General features: G+C 43.9%; 1 protein-coding gene across 1 annotated transcript in view; it reads right to left on the bottom strand.

The window, feature by feature from the left end:
* The window catches only part of CGNL1 (cingulin like 1), a 142,226-nt gene that overhangs the window by 11,574 nt on the left and 110,601 nt on the right, over window positions 1–20,051 (bottom strand). The window contains exons 9-14 of the mRNA XM_016160444.2: window positions 19,686–19,892; window positions 18,695–18,799; window positions 13,371–13,523; window positions 12,258–12,428; window positions 8,478–8,639; window positions 5,484–5,573 (exon numbers count right to left, since the gene is read on the bottom strand). Coding sequence (XP_016015930.2) covers window positions 5,484–5,573; window positions 8,478–8,639; window positions 12,258–12,428; window positions 13,371–13,523; window positions 18,695–18,799; window positions 19,686–19,892 — 888 coding nt within the window. The remainder of the gene's footprint in view (window positions 1–5,483; window positions 5,574–8,477; window positions 8,640–12,257; window positions 12,429–13,370; window positions 13,524–18,694; window positions 18,800–19,685; window positions 19,893–20,051) is intronic.

Genomic DNA, 20,051 nt, shown 5'->3' with positions numbered 1-20,051 from the left:
CTAAACCCTGAGCATTCTGATCAGAAATAACAGTATCAGATTCCAATGGGTTTTATGACCCAAGCCAACTCTCAGGATTGGAAGCAGCTGCCTTCTGGGTTAATGAAAAGCCAGAGATATTTATGATTGCTAATAACAATATTTAACCCCATCACCTGTGTTTACCATTGGGCTGTAAAGGGATTGGTGAGCATACACTCCTGGCTGGTATTAAAAATGATACTGTCTTGAGAAAAGAAAATCATTATTTAGCAACTGTACACATTGGGTTTTTCAACAACCGATATAACAGAAGGCAGTTCTGAGACTAGTATCATTTTAGGAAGGAAGGGAGGGACGGTGAGAGGGAAAGAGGGTGGTAGTAAGGGAGGAAGGAAGGGTGTATAGTAGGAAGGGAGGAAGGAAAGAAGGCAAGGAAGAAAGAAATTCCATTTTGATCTTTCACTCACTGACTACAAGGAGCCTCATTTCCCAGGCATTCTGGTGGTTACATCTTTCTGATGCAGACTGAGGAGCCAGTGTGAGCTGGCCCCTGGGGAGCAATTCCTTAAAGTGACTGCAAAAGCCCAAGACTTTAGCAACTAGGATTTATCCTGCAGTTGCTAAGGCAACAGAGCAGCTTCCATCAGCCCCTGGAAAGACCATGAAGCCACCCGAAACTCTAACGTTGGTTATTTTTCATCCCGACCACCAGCTGCCTGGGTTGGTGAATCGTCTTTCTACTGGGCTGGGTTGTCTTTGCCTCCATGGCCAAGCGAACGCCTCTTTATAGGTCCAGCTCTACTGTTAACTGTTTGTACTTACTCACCAGCCATGACATGGCAGTGTCCAAGGAACTAGAACATCAAAACCATTTGAAACACACCAAACTGGGCCACTCCTTTGCTATTTAAAGCCTGGACTCATGAGGAGAGTCAGGAGAGAATCAGGTGAACATAAATCCTCATCCATATTGAGAGACACCATGGCATTATTTTTAACTTGGAAATAGTGGCCCCAAATGTATTGGGGGTGGGTCTTTACTTTTACAGTCTGATGGTGAGACTAGGTGGGAGGCAGTAGGCTGTACAGTCAAATCGTGGCTCCATCTCTTGCAAACTGCGTTACCCTTGGCCTCTGCTTAGCCTCTCAAGCCCTTGAAAGCCTAAGCAAGGCACAGGCACAGCACCCAGCACCTAGGGAATCTTCAATAAGGTGGCAATTGTCATAAATGAAGAAAGAAAAGAAAAAAGGATTCTCTGGATTTAAACATACCAAAAGCCAATAAAATATCCACTATTTAACTGACTTTCCCTTCCATTTTAAGTCAATCGGAAACCCGTTACATAAGGTAAAACTATATTTGGGAGAGAAAACAAATACTCCCCACCTTTGTTTTGTAAAAGAAGACAACATTTTATCAAATACAAATCCATCCTTTTTCCATCTTATTAGCCGTATCTGAAAACAAATTCTAAGCATCCAAAAAGTTTGAAAAACTTGTCTCTCTATTAGGATTCCCTGACTCTATCAGTCTGAAAAATAATATCCTGAGCATGTATGGGAAACAAAGGCCTTAGGAAGTCTGGGAACTCACAAATAACATGGCCAGCTTTTATTGAGCAACAGGTCTATGCACAAGGAAAAAAAGAAAAAAGAAAAAAAAAAAAACATGAAAAGAGCAGAATGATCTCATGCTGCCTTTCCTGTCCTCTCCCTCAGGACAGCTTCCCTTCAGGGGTCTCCTTCTCCCAGCACCCACCCCCGGCCACATTAATCTTGCAGACCACTGTGTCTGCTTCACTGTTCGGTTTTCTAATCTTCTATGGCTCCCCATTGCCATCAGGATAGAGCCCATTCAAAACCCTCAACCTGCCTCTCCTTATGGAAACCTGATCAAGCCACAGTAGTCCATTGATCCCCAAAATACTGTATAAATCCTGCCTCCCAGTCCTGGTTCACACCAGTCATTCTATCCAGGATTCCGTTCCCACTCTTCTTGGTTTGTCTAAATCTTACCCTTCCTTCGAAGCTAGCTCCAGGTCCACCTTCCTCTAAGAACTCTTCCACAGCACCCAGCTGTGGTCTTGTCCTCATTAGCTGCCTCAATCCACTTTGATTTGGTATCTGCTCCTTTTTCTTGTTAGTTATCCATTTTTCAGTCATGCCCCATCTCTTCAAACAAACCACAGCACCTCAAGGACGGGGCCCACTTCTGATAATTTTGCAGCCTTACCGCAATGCTATGAACACAGTAGGTGTCCAACACATTTTGCAAGCACTGCTAGATAGAACCTTGGGAGTCAAGAGACCTACATTCAGCTCTGCAACTAACCAGCTATGTGACGTGGCTGAATCACGGTGGCTCAGGTCCTCAGATCTCTCCTCCACTGTAAGAGTCTGAGGAGATGAACTCAGAGGTCCTTGACAGATCCAAGATTCTGTGAAAGGGGCTGGCCATTTGCTTAAATCATTAGATAACCCTTTTTTTGTTTGTTTGGTTTTTTCCTAACTTTTTCACCTGAGCCCTCTCACTAAGATTAGGAAAAAGAATGGGAGATATTTGGGGGAAGCAAAGATTCAGAAGAGGAGCTTATAAGAATGTAAAGTTTAAGTAGAGAGCCATAACCTTTTGCTTTTGAATTTGAAGAGAGCAAGATCTCCAAAATGAAATTTCTCCTATCTTCCCCTTTCAGGGCCTAATAGCAGTTTGTTGAGTATCCAGGTCAATGCTATAAACCAGTTTGGAGATAAAAGAAGACATCATTTCTTATTCCTTTGAAGATGTCCCCTGCTAAGGAAGTATCATAGGTCAGCATTTTAGGGAGCAGAGGGGAAGGGGTCTTAAGTTTGGAAGCTTCCCCTTGTTCTGATTCTGGCAGGAAGGCAGCAGGCACATGACCCTAGAAATTAACTAAGTGGATTGAAACAGCTTCAAAATTAGGACCCAACTGTCTACACCCAGGGCCCTCTCCTTGGAGCTTTTACTTTAAGAGGCAAGAAATAAGTTTCAGGTTGATTGACCTCGATTTTGAGTGAGAATTAAATACTTTCCTGTGAGCCAGGTATTCAGTCAACACCTTTCTCTACCCTTCCTCACAAATCCAGAGGTGACACAGGCTAGAAGAGAGGCCTGAACACTCAATCAAGAGATATCACTTTATCTCAGCAGTTTTATCTGTTGTTTTAGCAATTCCTCCATCAATCTGAACATGTCCATTTCTCCACTGATAACAGACACGAGGCTTTACCCTCCTTACCTCAGAGAGTACAGTGAGAAGAGAGAAAATAAAAAATAGAACTAATAGGGCAAAGACGCTAGAGACTGTGAAACTCATCTTTTTTGGCATATAACTCAGACACAGGGAGACAATAGGGGAATTAAAGGGTGACTCAGATACCACTGATTTGATACAACCATCTCATAACATTTCAATGTTGGAATTTAAAAAAGCTTTCAGAAACCTCCTGGACAAATATAGCCCAGTGCTCTTTCCGGTAGATCAAGTTAGTTCCCATAACTTCCTCCCCGGGCTTACTGCAAGTTCTTGGCTCAGTGAAAATATTTTCAGCCTTGACCACATCATGGAGAGCAGTTCTATCCCCCAACGATCTAAGTGTTCAGCTGAGAGGAGTAAGAAAAGGTCAAAAGCAAACTAAACCAAGGGGAGCAACTACCTCCTGGTTCGGTTTGTCTGTGTTTTGTTTTGGGTGTAACACATGGGTTCGGAAGTCCGTTTTAAGTGTCTGGTTATTGGTAGGATGACATACTTTCCCACCATTCCCCCTTGCATAAGTCACAAGAAGCATTAGCAAAACAAATTCATGGTCACTTCTCTCATCATGAATGCTTAGCAGATCCCCAAATGCCCTGTGGTAATGTGTACTTAGCCAAGCTGGCAGGAACTGGTAATAAAACAGCTTTCATACTGGTGAGAGAATTTAGAAAATGCAGGCTTAAGTAAGACCGTATTAGGGCTCAAAGGTCAAGGTTGGGCTCTCCATCTGGACTTTAGGTTTCATGAAGGTTTTTCTCTAAACTTCTGAAGTTCAGGTCACATGGACTGCCACCCTCCAGGAAAATGCTACTAGCAGAGCATTGAAACATGCTGCACAGAATCCAAGTTCAGTGGGGATAGTAGATGGAGCTTCCTCCAGTTCGAACTTCCTTCACTCTCAGGAGCAAAGTAGCATGCCTATCTTGTTTGCAAAGAGCCCGTCAACAGGGAAACAATGGCAGAAGGAAAAGAAGCCATGATTCCCCTTCAACTTTGAGTTGGGGCTACCGGCTCAGAATGGCCTGTCCCTGATCACTGGAACCTCTAGTTCTTGGTCACCCTGAGATGGGAGAAGGTGGTGAATACGAAAAAGTGGAAGAGTGACCAGAGGAAAGCGGTCCTTTGCACAATGAAGATTTTGCCCAAATTAATCTGTATTTCAGATTTTTTACATCAATCCTTTACACAGATAATTTCCTAAATTTTTCTTAGCATCATCTAAGGTTTTTACATTTTGTTCACAATGTTTAAATAAGAAAATGCCCAAAGCAAATCAAGAGGTGAAGAGTTTTCTAAACGCCTATGTACAGTTTCTCCAGCACCATTTTCAGGAGCTAGATGTACAACTAAGTTGTCCCTGAAAGTACATCCCATCAGAGGTTTCTACAGTATCCACAGCTATCATATAAATGAGAGGCTGAGATTAATGACTATAAGTTCTCTTCGAAACTGCCACTGAGTGTTCTGAATCCTTGCTCTGTAATGTTTCCATATTTTTCTCTCTCAGATGGTTTGGATGTACAGTGGGGACACGGAAACCAGTTAATAGTCCCCCAATTTCAGTGATGTGACACCCCATTCCCAGGATGTGACTTAACCACCCTGAACTTTTCCTTGATTAAAAAACGAAAACAAAATCTGAAAACCTGGGTATTTATACTAAGTGTATGTTAGGACATTAGTTCTACTATCTACACTACCGACAGTGTCGGACAAGTGAGAACTGCTTCTGGCTGCTCCCCGGTGCTGCCGTAAGGGTGAAACGTAAGTGCAACTCCTTTCAAAACTGCACAAAGCATTAACTTGGAAGGTACTGTTATTGTATTGTGAACGCCCCATAGGTTTATATATCGCTAATTAGCTTGTAAAGTCCTTAAAGTAAAACACTGCATCATATTACTTTCCATTGCACTAACATACTGCTGGCTACCAAATTTCACACAATTGCTTGCTGAACTAATGATTCTTAGAGCCTTACCTCTGAACGCACTTTGCCTATTATGGCTAATAGACTTTATCCATAACTACTTTGGAAACTTCCACTTTATGCCTGATGTTACATGTTATGTCTCCCTCCTAGTAGCTTACTATGGTGAAGACTGTGCGGTCTCCCAACATTTCCATAAGGCATGAACTTTCTTCCCTGCTCCAGGTGAATCCTCAGGTAGGACCACTCTCATTTCCTTTCTCAGGACAATCTACTCACTACCCCAGACAATACTCTACCTGTTCCCTGCTCCGAGTGATCCTCTCAGACAGCAAATCCGAGTTGTTTCTTTCTTCTTCTAGTTCCATCTCCAGCTGAGACACCTTGTCCTAAGAAAGAAGCAACAAACACAGCCTACTTGCACCGATCCGGGTTAGGAGCAAGGGCTGCCCTGTGCTAGGAAACCCCAGGGCACATCAGAGCTGAATGTCATTAGGGTTTGCGGGAGAATGTGCCTATTTCTCACACTGCCCAAAGTAGATATTTTTAAAACTGTGTTTTATTGCTCTTATAATGTAAAATGTCACCGAGCACTTAGAATATACATAAAAGGAAAAAAATATTACCTCAAGCCCTAACATAAGCACGAAGGCTATTTTAGCATGTATCCCTCAAGTCATTTTTTTTCTCTTTATGAATCAATAACTTTACAAAGACTTATCTTAGCCTAACAGGTATCTAAGTTACCTGTGGGAACTGAGATACCGTCCACGGCACATTTCTCTAAATACTGCAAGCTTGGGACATTGTTCTGCCTCCCTCCTGCTCAGGGGTTCCCAAGAGCGTTGCAGGAGTCAATTCTATAACAGCCTTTTTTTTTTTTTTTTTTTTGCACCTGCCTCTTTCCTCTAAGGAACCTCAGCTCAGACATGTAGTGCTGGGCAGCCCCAAGTCTGCCTTGGAATAACATAAAGACTGTGTCGGCCCATTCTGCTAAACCAACCATCACAAAAGAAGAGTAATTTCTAACTTCCTTGCTAGCTCCTAATGTAACATCATTGGGTGTTAAGAGAAGAGCATTGCAAAACAGCTTTGTGTACAAAAGAAAAAAATGAGGCTTCTGACACAAACCACCACACCTAGAACTGGGGGGCTGTGAGTTTTGTGCTTGTGTCTTTACTGTCACCAGCCAATTCATCGTACATCTGGGTTAACTCAGAGCCATACTTACAAAAAAGCAATCAGTACTGTGAGTATAAACACGAGTCTGCAGCATCTATACATAAATACTGTCTCTGCCATTGTCGAAGTTGGCTAATAAGCTCCGGATGCCTCTGTATGTGCCAAAAAGGAAATTCACAGAAATCGTGAATGACAAAATGCTGTGAATGCCTTCCTTGTTACTGACTGAAATCTATAGGGAATCCAGAGAGTTCTCTCATAGGAGCCGAGAGTCCCAAAGTCCAACTGAGAACAGAGAGCCAGATGAATCCTGCACCAAACTTCTTAAATTTTCAGTGGTTCCTGACTCCTTCCTGGCCAGTTTTATCCTAGTTGGAAAGCACTAAGGATCCACAAGTGCTGTATTTGCATAAGATCACTACCTGGGTTTGAGTTTACATAAAATGCCTGTTGTTGAGAAAGTGCTTCAGTCCTAAGAGTTAATGTAAGTGCTACTGAAAAAACAGGCAAGATATTAGTCACAACAAGACAGTCCTGCCAGCTGTCTCTCAGGAGAGGAACCCCTCTCCCCACAAACACACACACAAAGTGCTTCACAGGGGTGGGGCCTGGAGAGCTATTCATTTTGTAATTAATGGAGAAATATCTAAAATATTACAGAGGGGCAAATGAAGCCTAGTTATGTCACTGCTTCTAGACCTTGAGTTAGCAAAAAGAAATATTCTTTTTAGTCAGAATATTCTAGAAGGAGATGACCTGACAACTCGATGTTCAGCTAAAAGCACCTCTTCATAGGGCTCTATTCCTGCCTCAAATCTGTACTGTACAGAATCCAGCAGGAGTGGTCAGGGGACCGGGCCAAGGGTCATTACACACAAGGCTCTTACGTCACTAACGGGGCTTTAGCTTGCTTTTAACCAAATGGTGTAGGTCCTAGAATAATTATTTTCTAGTTAACTAGACTGAATTTAGCTTGACTTAAAATGACCCTTGCCAATGAGATCAGAACCAGGGTGTTAGCAAAATATACAGCAATCTTACAAAAAGAATAAAACTGTAACCAGGTTATTCTAGCCTCTAAAAAAGGTCCATCTAATAAAGTCTTTGATGATTGAAACATCACTCCATAGATATGAACTCCTACTAAGTCACCTGGAGGTTTTAGAAGTTATTTCTATTTATTTGCAAAGTTGAATCATAAATTCCATTGATTTTAAATTCAAGCTGTCTCTCCCTGGCCTTGAGCACTGCCTGACTTCTATCAAAATCTTGACCATTTTAATATCTCCCATAGATTTTTAGGTGTCTCTGTCCCTTTTTAAATTCCATCAGGATGTGGGTAGTGAAGGAGGATAGGGGATGTTTCTGGTTTGGGGTTAGTTTTGTTCCCGAGGAATTATTCCTTTTTGTAAGTTCAGGCGGGCTGATGTTAAGGTTCTTCCTATCATTTTCAGAGGACTGTTCATAACTAGATTCTATTACTCGATTCATATTTTTCTAGTGTGTTCTGTTTTCATCCTGTGAACAGGTCACCCTAAGCTGGTGACTTCACTGAACACTTTCTCATATACTGTCTTAGACTGTGTATATACTGTGTATCCAAAAAGGGATCAAGCTATAGTTTGCTGCTAGCTTTGGCAAAGCTGGATTATCCGTAAGGAAAACTGGCCAGAATCCAGAAGCAAAAATGGAGCACATGGTATGGCAAATGAGCATGGGGAGTTAGTTTGGGTTCAAGGCACAGCTCGGCCTGTCTCTGGATCACAACAGTCTTCTCTCCTTTGTCATTGGAAGCACCGCCCAAAGCAGCAAACAGAAAATGAACTATCAATGTGCCCTTACATAAAAGTCTTGAACTTCATTAGGACTCTGTTCTGCTTCCTCGTCAAGATAATGAGGACACTGGGCTATATTTCCATCATTCCTTCCAGCTCTGCTGCCCTATGAGTCTATGAATTAGCAGCATCTTCCTCACAGCAAGAAATGTCCTTACTATCGTCCAGCAGTTTGAGAAAATAAAAAGCAGAGAGCTCCGAGAGGCTGAGGTGTGAGCAAAGAGGCTGCCCGCCTCGCGTCCCACACTCGCTCTCCACAGGCCCTGGCCGACAGACCTCCATCTGCTTGACGAGTCTGCTGCGGTCATCCTTGAGGTGGCTCTTGGCTTCCAGCTCGTACTCCAGGTCCTTCAGCGTCTGCTCCAGAAGCTGCCTCTTTGTGAGGGCTTCATCCTGAGCTCTCTGGTAGTCCCGTAACTCTTCCTCCATTCTGCGCATCTAGAACAAGAAGGGGTTGGGATGCTTGGCTAGAGCATGTGAGGAGCACAGAGACCTTGACAGTGCACGGGAGGATCCAAGAAAGATCAGGCGAACATGAGCAAGTACCACCTCCCTCTGGGCCACGGTTTCCTCTTCTATAAAAAGAGAGGGGTTTCCGGCTACAGGTAGCAACTCTGTGTGTGTGTGTGTGTGTGTGTGTGTGTGTGTGTGTGTGTGTGTGTAACATATAAATTCAATATGACAGATGTTTATCAGCATTTTAAAATTAAGCATAACTCAAAAAAAAAAGAGTAGAGTACAAGTGAATAATGTTTTGTGACACTTTTGTACTAAATATTTATATATTTAGTATGTATTTAGTACATATACTATTTTATACTAAATATTTATTGTAAGGATGTATGAATCACTGGGTTGCAATCCAAGAGGTATTTCCTACCTTAGGTCATATCAAAAACACGTGAAAGCTACTGAACTAGATAAGTGCCTCCCAGAACATAATTGATTGCTCGCCTGTATCAGCATCCTCTCAACAGAGGTTTATCGTTAGGGGAAAAAAACCTAAATTAATGACCCCAAAGCAACCTGCAGGCACAAAATTTAATAATATAATAATCCGCATTGAGTGAAAACCACTGCTCCCTGGAAGAAAATCATGTCCAGCGGTCTCAACAAATAGTGTTCTTTTCATCCACAAGGTGGCACTGAACTAATAATTTTGCAGACTTAAACAAACAAAAGTGCTCGATTCACAAGGGATGGTCTGTTTTCCACTTCTCTGGAACTTCCCAGAGGGACTGAGCCACCTCTGCGCACAGTAGGTATACCTGAAACATCGGTGTGGATAGATGTGATGAAGCCCAAGGCTGTCTGTTTTGTTCTCAACTTTCTACCCTCCTGGAGATGGTTGAAAGCATGGTCTTAGAAACAGATTAACTACACCAGGAGGGTTTTCCTTCAGGGAATATGTGACTATGAGTGACTAACTCTATTAAATACTGTCCTTTGGGGGTGATTTTCACAGAAGAGTTAGAGAACCCCCAAAGACAGGCTTCTTGGGCTAGTTTAAGAAGAAAGTGGAGGCTGATGGGAACGCCTGACATTTCTATGAGAACAGCAAGCTTTGAAGAAGACCCTCCAGATAAAAACCCAGGGGTGGTTTTGGTGGCAACTGAATGAAAGGACTATGAAATGAGAACTGTGAGTGAAAGCACAAAGTGAAAATCATCTCATGGGAAAAGGATGATGGCATGATCTCTGGCTACACAGAGTGCACTACACTCCAGAGCTGTCAAAATCTCTTCAAAGAAAGTCTTAAACAAACAAACAAAAAATTTTCCATGCCTCAGTTTCCTAATTTGCAATACTGGGATAACTATAAAACTTACCTGATAGCCAGTTATGAGAATCAAATGAGATAATACCCAAAAAGAACATGGTTGGATTTGAGAGTCAGAAAGACTGACAGATGGGCAAATTTCCCTGTTGGCGTCCTTCCTGATGCCCGGCTCGGCCCTTCGCCCCACTGCCCAGCACGTTCCTACCGTCAGACACCCAGGATGTTCCTCGAACACCTCCCCAAGGGCTCTGGCAGACTAAGAGCACTTGATATGTACAAGAGAATAACTGTAGAGTGGAATCACAAGTAAGCAAATAACTTTTGAACCTAGTAGTGCTGCCTTTACACAGTTAAAACTGCCCTTAGCTAAGTGGGATTTAGAAAATAACTGAACAACAGTGAACTCTAAGTCTTAATTCTCTAAAGACTCCCTACATCAGAACTTTCCCAGCTCCACATCAAAGGGGAAATAGGTGAAATGTCTATTTTTTCTCAAAGCAAAGAAAGCGAGTAAAATAGCACTTAGGATGGTCTCCTGTAACTTTTTTTACTCAGAGTTCAACTCAGCTCAGCCAAAACATGGGTTGAGGTGGGGGGCAGTCAACAGAGCTGAGCTCGAGTTTTTTAAAGGATCCAGAGCGGCCCTGGCTTACTAATTCACTTTTGTTTTAAACAACTACATGACTTAAGCAGCTCGATTGACGGGAGTATTTGTCATTTTCTTTTAGAATGATGAGGTGTCTCTTTCTGACATTTAAATGAAAACAATGTCTCATAGGGCTTCACTTCACCGCTGAGAAAATCTAGGAAGGGCCATCTTTGTTTTCATCATAAGGAGTCCTTTTCTGAATTACCGTTCTTTTATAAACAACGTTGGTCACCATCTGGCTTTAACTAATCTCTCTGGACCTCAGTTTCCTTATCTACTAGAAAATCTCTAAGGTTCCTTCCAATCTGTAGATTCTAGCAGAATAACCATCATACAAAAAGCAACAGGAAGCTCTTTGCAGGGGTCACTCTGACACTATGATTTTCTAAGATCAAAACAGCACAGCAGGTGTTTGTTGGTGCCCTGGCAAATACCTGAATTCTCCCACCCCCTTTTGCCGTAGAAATGGAAATATATATATATATATTTTTTTTTATGCCAAGAGAACTGTGATATCGATAGGCTAATTTCAGCTTTTAACCAGAGGGGATCTGTTATCAAGGTCCTTTCAGAGCTGTCCTAGAAGCCTGTAATAAATAGCCATTGTTCTTTCATAGCTGACTCATGGGTGACTTTTCTTTGATCATCAAAGATATTAAAAGTTTGTTTGTTTTAAGAAAAACTTGTGTTCTTGTGGAATCTTAGGTGCTCTTGGCACTGCTTAAGATAAAAAGTAAGGCTTAGAATTTAAATCAAAAACATAACATTAATATCCAGGATATACAGACCCACAGATCCTCTGCTATATAGTCCTGAATGTTATCTCATTTAATTATTAAATCGTTATTATTTTGTATGTTTAAAGAGGTAGAAACAGATGCTTGGAAAATTGGGGTAATGTGCTTAAGGTCATCCAGCTGGCAAGATGGTTGCTAGAAATCAGCATCCACTGTACTTACGTTTTAGAGGCTTCAGTTTTCCATTAAAATGATCAGAACCACTCCCCTTATTTTTCTCAGTTCCTTAAAAGTCAAGACTGAAGGAAGCTAACTAACACTTAGGCTACTCTGTTCTATTATTCTTCAATATAAACCCAAGAATGTATTTTAATAATTTCAATACTCATAAATTCCTGAAGATTTCTTTTTGTCTCCAGTACTGTTGTTCTGAAACTCTTGTCCACCATTCTCAGTCCAGGAAAAGTCTATATTTTCTAAATGAATGGGGGAAAACAAATCCATGGTTACTGTAATCCCTATTCTAGGATTAAATGAAAACATTAATAGATATAAATCATCCGGACACAGCTGGGCACAGCACTGGTGTTCCATAAATGGTAGCTTAACTTTTTAGGCAAAAAATCTTGGATTAATCAAAAAAACGGTCAACTTAAAGTTCTATCAGTTTCATCTCAGAGTCCGTGGGTCCTTTGTGTCTTAGAATGCCACTGGCACCATGTAATCATCTCAAGTGCTAAGATCCAGGAATCAAACACAAATACTGTCTTAAGAATCTACCCAAGTCTCTCCTCAAAGAGTTTCACAGCTGTCTGGGCGGATACTTTGAGTAAGGGGAGGGGGGTGGGAGGGGATGGGGAGAACCAGGAACTGATCTGGCCGGGCATTACCTCCTCCTGCATTTTCGTGGCAGTCAGACGGGACTTTTCTGCCTCTAGGGTTTTCTCCTTCAACTGCCTTTGCATTTCTGCAAACTCCCTCCGATTTTTCTCCTTGTACTCATCCAACTGGTTCTGGAGCTCCAGTGCTGATGTGCGGGACACCTCAACAATGTCAGCCATCTGGAAGAAGTGATACAGGTGTGAGCCCACCCTGTGATGCTCTACCTGGGGCCAAGGAGCTAGGTTTGGGTCCCATCTAAACGTGTCACACATCTCCTTTTCCTTCTACTACGACCTCCCCAAAGACTTTGCAAAGCACGTGGTCATAAGCCGCCCAGGTTTAGTCACCTCTAAGTGGGAAACAGCACGGAGGAATGAACAACTATGTCCTTTGGAGCCAGATACATAGCTGGGGTCATGTCTTTGCTTGGCCACATACCAGCTATATGACCTGGGCATGTACTTACCTTTCTAGGCCTCAGTGGTGCCCTCATTACAAATACTGGAATCATAATATCTACCTTGCAGGGTTGTTGTCAGAATGAAAACGACACACACACAGAGATCGATTTCAATTAGATATAGAATAGCTAGTAAAGTGACTGGCACATAGCAGGTGTCAGGAAATGGCAGGCACTGTGTCAGCTGCTGGAATCCAAGGAGCCTATCGGCTTTGAGCCTTTTCCCTTCTGGGAATTTTAGGGCGGAGGTGCACAGAGGAGCAGCAACCACTGGGCTATGCAACTGCCTTTCACCCGCCTGGACAAGAGAGATGAGTGCAAAGGCACATATTTTGCTCAAATGCAGAGGTTCTGATTCAGGTTACAATTGTTCAGTCTGCATTTACATGCCAGGTTTCTTCAGGTAACTGCTGGGGAGCTGGGCCCGGAATCCAGAGGGTGTTGGCACATCCTAGGCCAGTTTCTCTGTATCTGGGATTCTCAACAGGTCTGAAGAGCTGCTTTAGGGGATCTGTAAACTGCTGACAGATTGGTGCTTAGATACAACTGCAGGTTTCCTTAGCCTCCATCGGGCCCTTGCAGGGGGCAGGGGCCCAAGCCAGGGCAGGTCTGCCCCAAATCCTCTCCTCCTCGTGCTCCCTCCCCACTCCTGCGCCCTCACCTCCTTCTGCAGTTTCTCAATGGTCTTGTCAAGATGCCATCGTTCGTTCTCCATTTCATTCTTCAGCCTTCTTAACTGTTCCTTCTGCTCCGTCTCATCTTTTAGCTTCTCAGACAACTGCTTCTGCTCCTGGGTGACATGACTCAGATTTCTCTGCAGATGGCAGGGAAAGGACAGCGCTGTCATCTACCTACCAGGTCAGCCACAGGAACGGGCAATTTCACAGCCACGACACGAAGCAATCAGACCTGTCACTTCGGTGATAAGGAAAGGGATCCACATAAAGCCCAGAGACACACGGACATTGTTGCTTCTGAAATTCTGGGTCCAAAATAGAAGGATGACTTAGCCAAAAAAGGGTGTATTACAGAAATACAGAAAATGGCCAACGCTTCGGCAGGTGGCGATTCAGGGGAGTGTCCGCAAACCTGAGGCAAAGTTATACGTGAGACCAACCTACACCTACGTGGCAGTTTACATTCTGTGATATGCAGCATTGCACCCAATATCCTAGAATTTGCTCTGCTATGCAGATGAGTCTTATTGTTAAGGTAGCTAAAAAGGAATCTATACGGATAGAGAGTCCCATGGGTTGGGGTTGAACTCAGACACTGAAGGAAATGAATTTGGCGATCCACAGGTTGATAAATTTGATGAGTAGAAGATGTTAAATGGAAGAGACACTAGTCAAAAAAGTGCATACGAGTGGTTATTTGATGAATCGACACCAAATACTAGTACTTACTATAAAATGCAACCATCTTGGATACAAGATTTTCCCTGGGTCCCCCTGGAGCTCTCATCTCATTTAGACTGACATTCTTTAGGTAAAAAACAAAACAAAACAAAAACAAAAACATGAAATTCTAAAATAAAATCCTAAAATATCTTAGGAAGGTTACAGTGGCTTCTTTAAATGGCTGTATGAAGACCACTGGTGTGAGATTATCAAGAAGGGGCTCAGCTCAGAATGGGGCAGCAGGACCCAAACATGGGCTGGGCCACCTAGAAAATGTCAGGTGTTGGGAGCTGAGTGTGGGTTGGTTAGTGCAGGTACTGCTTAGGACGAACTCGGTCCGTGTCCCTGCTGAGGCTGAATAAGGACAATGGTTTATATTTGTACAGTGCTTAACAGTTTACGAGCTCCTGTCACAGGCAGTGCTCTGGCTTCTTGAAAACACTCCCAAATCACTTCAGGCACACCTGGTTTGCAGGGTTAACTAACAGCTCTGCTGGCCAACCACATGGCCTGGGGCCAAAAAGCCACCCTCTCAGAGGCCCTCCTGCCCCTCTGCTCTGAGGAACTGGGAGCTGGCAGTACTGGGTGAACCAGCTGACCCAGCCAAGTGGCTGAAGTTAACTGCTGTGGGGAACCAAGGTCAACAAAAGTGGTTTGGGAAAAGGAGGTGGTTAAAGGAAGGTCATCAGAAGATCGGTGTGAGACAATTAGCAGGAGTTCTTCCCACCACAGCCCAGCTGAGCACACCTCAGAGACAGGGTCAATGCCTAGGATCTGCTTGTGGTTGATTTAGTAGTGTTGGGGGCAAAGGGGAGCCCCTAAAGTAAGGTAAGCAATGTATAGTTCCGCTGTGTGAGAGAAAACTCTCAGAAACATGTATCTCAAAATGTAAATTCTTGAAAAACAACAATACAAATACAGAGAGAGACCAATAGCTTCACGAGAAATTTCAGGATTGAACTCAACCCTTGCCCCCTACTGATCCCTCAGCCTCTCTTTCTCTTCCTCCTGAACCCCAATCCCAGGGGCTCCCAGCCAGCAGACAAGCCAGACCCAGCTCCATCCATTCTCCATGTGGTGTGTGCACTTCGGCTTCACCCTTGGCTCAGGCAGGGCTCCTAGCCTGGCCCTGCTCACCGGTGCCACCGGAGACAGCACAGACTTACCCACTCTGGGCCTGGCGCCCAACCAGCACCGCCAACCCCCACCCTCTCAACACACGCAGAAGTACAGTTTTGCTAAATTATTTTTAAAATATTTCTTGTATGCTTGCCTCTCTTGCAGGGCAGTAAGACCTGTAAAGGCGAGGAATAGATTTCCCATGTGAGTAGGTCTCATAGCCCAGGTTCACTGTTAGGCACACGATAAAAACTCAGTGGGCAAAAATTAATGCCTATCCTCAAAAGTGGTCCAAAGACTTCTTACATCAGAATCACCAGGCAAGGGTGGAGTACTCCTTACTTAAAATGCAGATTCTAGCCCTCTCTGATGAAATCATATTTTTTCTTAGAGCGTGGCCCATAAATTTGCATTTAAAATTAACCAGATACTTCTAATATACTCTGAAGTTTACAAATGCTGTTTAGCCCTTTTAGCTACTCAAGACATATCTTCCAATTCGTCACTGCTGAGGAAACGTCCCAAAATCAGGTGAAAAGAAGCAAAGCTGGCAACTTTGCATTTAGCAGTTCGGTGTGAAATGCCTTATAGCCACTGTGATTATATTGCCAAAACCAGCAATATAAGCCCACTGACTGATACTGGAACAAAAATGGGGGAAAAAATTCATGGAGCTGGGGAATTCAAACAACAAAGTTGGTAGATGTATAGTGAGTACTTGAGCTTGGGGACCATGACCTGTCAATGGGTACAGAGCCTTTTATTACAAGACTAATTCATTCAAGTGGCAGGTGAGCCTATGGACTTAAGGAAAGAGAGGCTTGATTAGAAGGAAGCTGGTCTTCTCAGAGCCTAGGCACACAGTAGCCATGGACTGCAACAGTGAAAGCATTGGGGCTCTTTAATTCTGTTGTCTCAATACACAGAAGTCCAGTTGGAGTGAAGGTGAAGGCACACAGAATATATACCGTCATCCCTCCCTGAAGGAAAGAACTGTGCCTTCTCCGGAAAAGGTTCCTTCACTTTCCCAATGCAGAAGCCATTTCTCAAGGGAATCATAGACATCTCTGCCTTAAACACAGTTCAAGTCGATCTACATAGCAGCACAGTGCTAAACCAAGTGCTAGGGGTCGAGCAGACCAAAAATAACACCTTTTGGACCCTTTGCGACTTTCTGACTGAGTCATAATAAATCCGACCTAAGTTCACATGGTCTTCAGCTACTATGTAAAGAACTATATTTATCATACATGAAGATGCAAAAGATTGCTAAAGGCACAACGATTTTGAAATATAAAATGCGTATGTGAAAAAAAAAGTTACTCTTTCCTCTTCTTCTTAGGGTTAATCTCCTATTCAATTGCCAGATTTGGGAAGAGAAGCATACAGAAAGGGGTATCGAACTAAAGGAGGTGACTATCTGGGCCCAGATTTTAGAGAAAACAAAAGTATTTTAGGGTGACAGTGCACTTCTGACAGCACTAATTTTGAGGCCACATAATTCAGATAAAGATGGTGAGATGTTGGGCCCTATTTAAATTCTTGCCAGATTGTGCTGCCGGTGGTTAGCATGGCCACACACTGCGTGAAGCACTCTCACATCTCAACACTGCTGGAAAAACAGGCCTGAACAAAAGTAGCATGTGAGGGATAATTTCCAGGGCAGGGACGGAGATCCGGAGGTGGGGTGGGGATTACATTAAGATCTTTAGGCCCTGAGGCCATCCTCTGTTTTCTCTCCAGAATTAACTGTGGGCCTGGATTCACAGCTGGTGAACTACTTCCTTATGTGTGAAACTTTCTGGTTTTACCAAAGGACGATGAAAACTGAGAGCCTATAATAGCTGCCCCCAGCGCTCCGTGTAGACGTGACTTGAAGGTGCAGATTTTTGTCCCTGTAGAGTACAAATGTTTTTCCTCTCTTTCTATCCCCCACTAGCTCACAGATTTAAACCTCACACTTTGGCAGCTGGGTTGTAGCCTGTAGCCGTCGCAAGCCTTAAAGAGCAGCCCAGTGAAGTTGCCATCCACACAAAATCAACTAAACAAGAGTCTGTAACAAAGATGGACTAAAGGGAGGGAGGGGGCAGGGGAGAAAGAGAGGGAGAGGGAGGGAGGGAGGGTAGGAGAGAAATGAGAGGAGAGAGGAGAACAGACACTAAACTCAGGAAAAAAAAAAAAAAAAAACAGGGCTTTACTATGTGCAAAAACAAGGTCTCTGTCCAAAGCCAGAGAGAACAAGAAGACCGCTGAGGGGCTAAGAGTCCCTGAGTGAATCCTACTACACGCAGGCTCAGAAGCCTCTATTGAAAGGAAAGCTGCCATTTGGCCTTCAGGAATAAATCCTGACTGCCTGTCAGCTCTTACCAGGGTTCATGTGCCCCTCCCCCACCTACCCTCAAGGTCCTAATGGAAAACTTTAACAACCTTCTCTTCCACAACTGCTCAAAAACACCCACTTTCACCTCCTCAGAAACTCGCCTGAGGGATGCTTGGTGCTGGCTCTTTAAAAACCTGAGAGCAGGTACAAGGAAGGACATACTAGATCATGGGGAAGTCACTGTGCAAAGTCAATTTAGAACTTCAGTGCAGATTTTTTTTTTTTTTTTTTAGAATGTACTTCAAACAGGCTTTCTAATCTTAAAATGGGAAAAATCTAATTTTCTAAGAATCTACTGACTTTGAATAGAGATAGCCATCTAGTTTTAAGGGAACAACTTCCTCCTGCTCCTTTAAAAAGCCATCTTGAAGGACTGCACTCTCAGGAGTATATTTGCCCAGAGGAGAAAGGAAAATTGGCTTCTGTCAGAGAGCTTACTCCACACTGCCTTCGGTACCAATCCTGCCACCCTTCTTACACAATTCATACTTTATCTTTGGAAAACTGTCAAGCCCTTTAATGTCTAGGCCAGGATTTCTCAACCTCGGCACAGCCAACATTCGAGGCCAGGTAATTCACTGCTGTGGGTGCTGTCCCGTGCTTTGTAGGATGTCTAGCAGCATCCTTGGTCTTTACTCACTAAGCTCAGCAGTCCCCAACTTTTTTGGCACCGGGGACCAGTGCTACTATGAGAATCTAACACCTGATGATCTGAGGTGGAGCTGAGGCGGTAATGTTAGCTAGCGCTGGGGAGCGGCTATAAATACAGATGAAACTTCCTTCACTTGCCCACCACTCACCTTCTGCTGTGCTGCCTGGTTCCTAACTGGCCATGGACCAGTACTGGTCCATGAGCTGAGGATTCGGGACCCCTGCACCAGACAGCAGCATCTCTGTTGCGACAACCAAAAATGTCTCCAGACATTGCCAAATGTCTCCCAGTTAAGAAGTTTGAAGTTGGGGTGGTTATCATTATGAAGGAACTATATGGAAGAAGAGGACCAATGGCAATCTGTACATGTCCCTCCGATTTTGCTTCTCAGGCTTCCTGTGAGAGGAATAAAGATGACAGCCCTTAGCATTTACCTGAGCATCTTCTAGCTCACTCTCCAGGGTTCTTCTAATTGACGTGGCTTCTTTTTCTTCCTTCCTTGCGCGCACTAGGGCCTCTTCTAATTGCCGAATTTCCCCCTACAATGAAATACAGGGTCAGTGTGCACTCAAATGCGTGCTGTGCCTATGAAGCTGACGTGGTGGTATGAAAGGAACGAAGGAGACAGCCACAGACATAAGCTGTGCTGTGGTCACAGCAAGCCTGCCATGGGCCCAAGGTGGCACACAACAGCCATGTTCTTGGATGTGTGTGCCTGTCTGCCGCACAGATGTGAACATCTGAATCACCTGATTTTGAAAATACAAATTTCTAGCTTCATCCCTGGGAGCTTCAGAAACAGCAGGTACTAAATGGACTCAGACACACAGAGTTTTGGAAAAGGCTTCCAGGTGAGTCTGATGGATGACCATTTGGGGAACCTCTGTCGGCACGCATCTCCCTTTGCATTTCTTTTGCTCCCTCTTTTATTGTCAGGTGCCATTTCTCACAGCTATTTGGTCCTGTCCCTTGCAAACAGTCTCCTGCTTCTAGAGACCTGGCAAACCAGAGAATCGGTTTGTTAAAGCTTGTGTGACTTCAAAAACCATCAGCTATGTGTTACGAAAGAATAAACAGTCATGAGTGAGAATGGGCCTGATCTGATGGTGGTGTTAAGATGACCTTTTCAGGCCCGTGGAGGCCCGTGAGCAGTGTCAAAAGTTCAGTGTGTCTAATATTTGGGTGGGTAGGGATTCCTGTGCCACACTTGTGTTTCCCTCCCTGACTTCATCAGCCCTGTGCCCAGCCTCTGCAGAAGCTTATCTCCCATGCATACTATTTGCAGAGAAACAAAAGTAATGGTCTGCAGAGAGAGCATATTCACTATTGCTCTGACCTTTCTCACTAAATTATGATAATGAATCCCTTCCCACTTCTGAAACCCCTCACGCAGGAAAGCTGGGTGTGTGGCCCAATGAGCCTTACCTCGTATTTTTTGAGAGTTTCCTTCGCTTTGGCTTCATCGCCTTTCATGTCAGCAACCTGCCTCTGAAGCCGAGCAACGCTCTGCTCCAGCTCTCCAAGGCTTCTCTGCAGCTTCTCATTCTCCTCCTGCAGAGCCTTTGTGCGCATTTCGGTCCCCATCTGGGTTTGCACCGAAGTGTTGTTCCGACTGGCCAGGACCTCAACATTCTGTTAAAAACACGGGAACCAGTGTCAAGGGGCAGTCTCCAGCTTTAAGGATGTCTGAAGACATTGATTAAAAAAACCCCGACGTGCCAGGCACGATGCTAAGCCAGGGGTAGGCATACGAAAGCCTGCCGGCCAAGTCCGGCCCACCATCTGCTATTA

Source organism: Rousettus aegyptiacus, unplaced genomic scaffold, assembly GCF_014176215.1.
Source record: "Rousettus aegyptiacus isolate mRouAeg1 unplaced genomic scaffold, mRouAeg1.p scaffold_m13_p_3, whole genome shotgun sequence".
In the NCBI taxonomy this organism is placed as follows: Eukaryota; Metazoa; Chordata; class Mammalia; order Chiroptera; family Pteropodidae; genus Rousettus; species Rousettus aegyptiacus.
The sequence above is the reverse complement of the archived record's forward strand: the minus strand, read 5'-3'. Positions and strand labels throughout refer to the sequence as shown.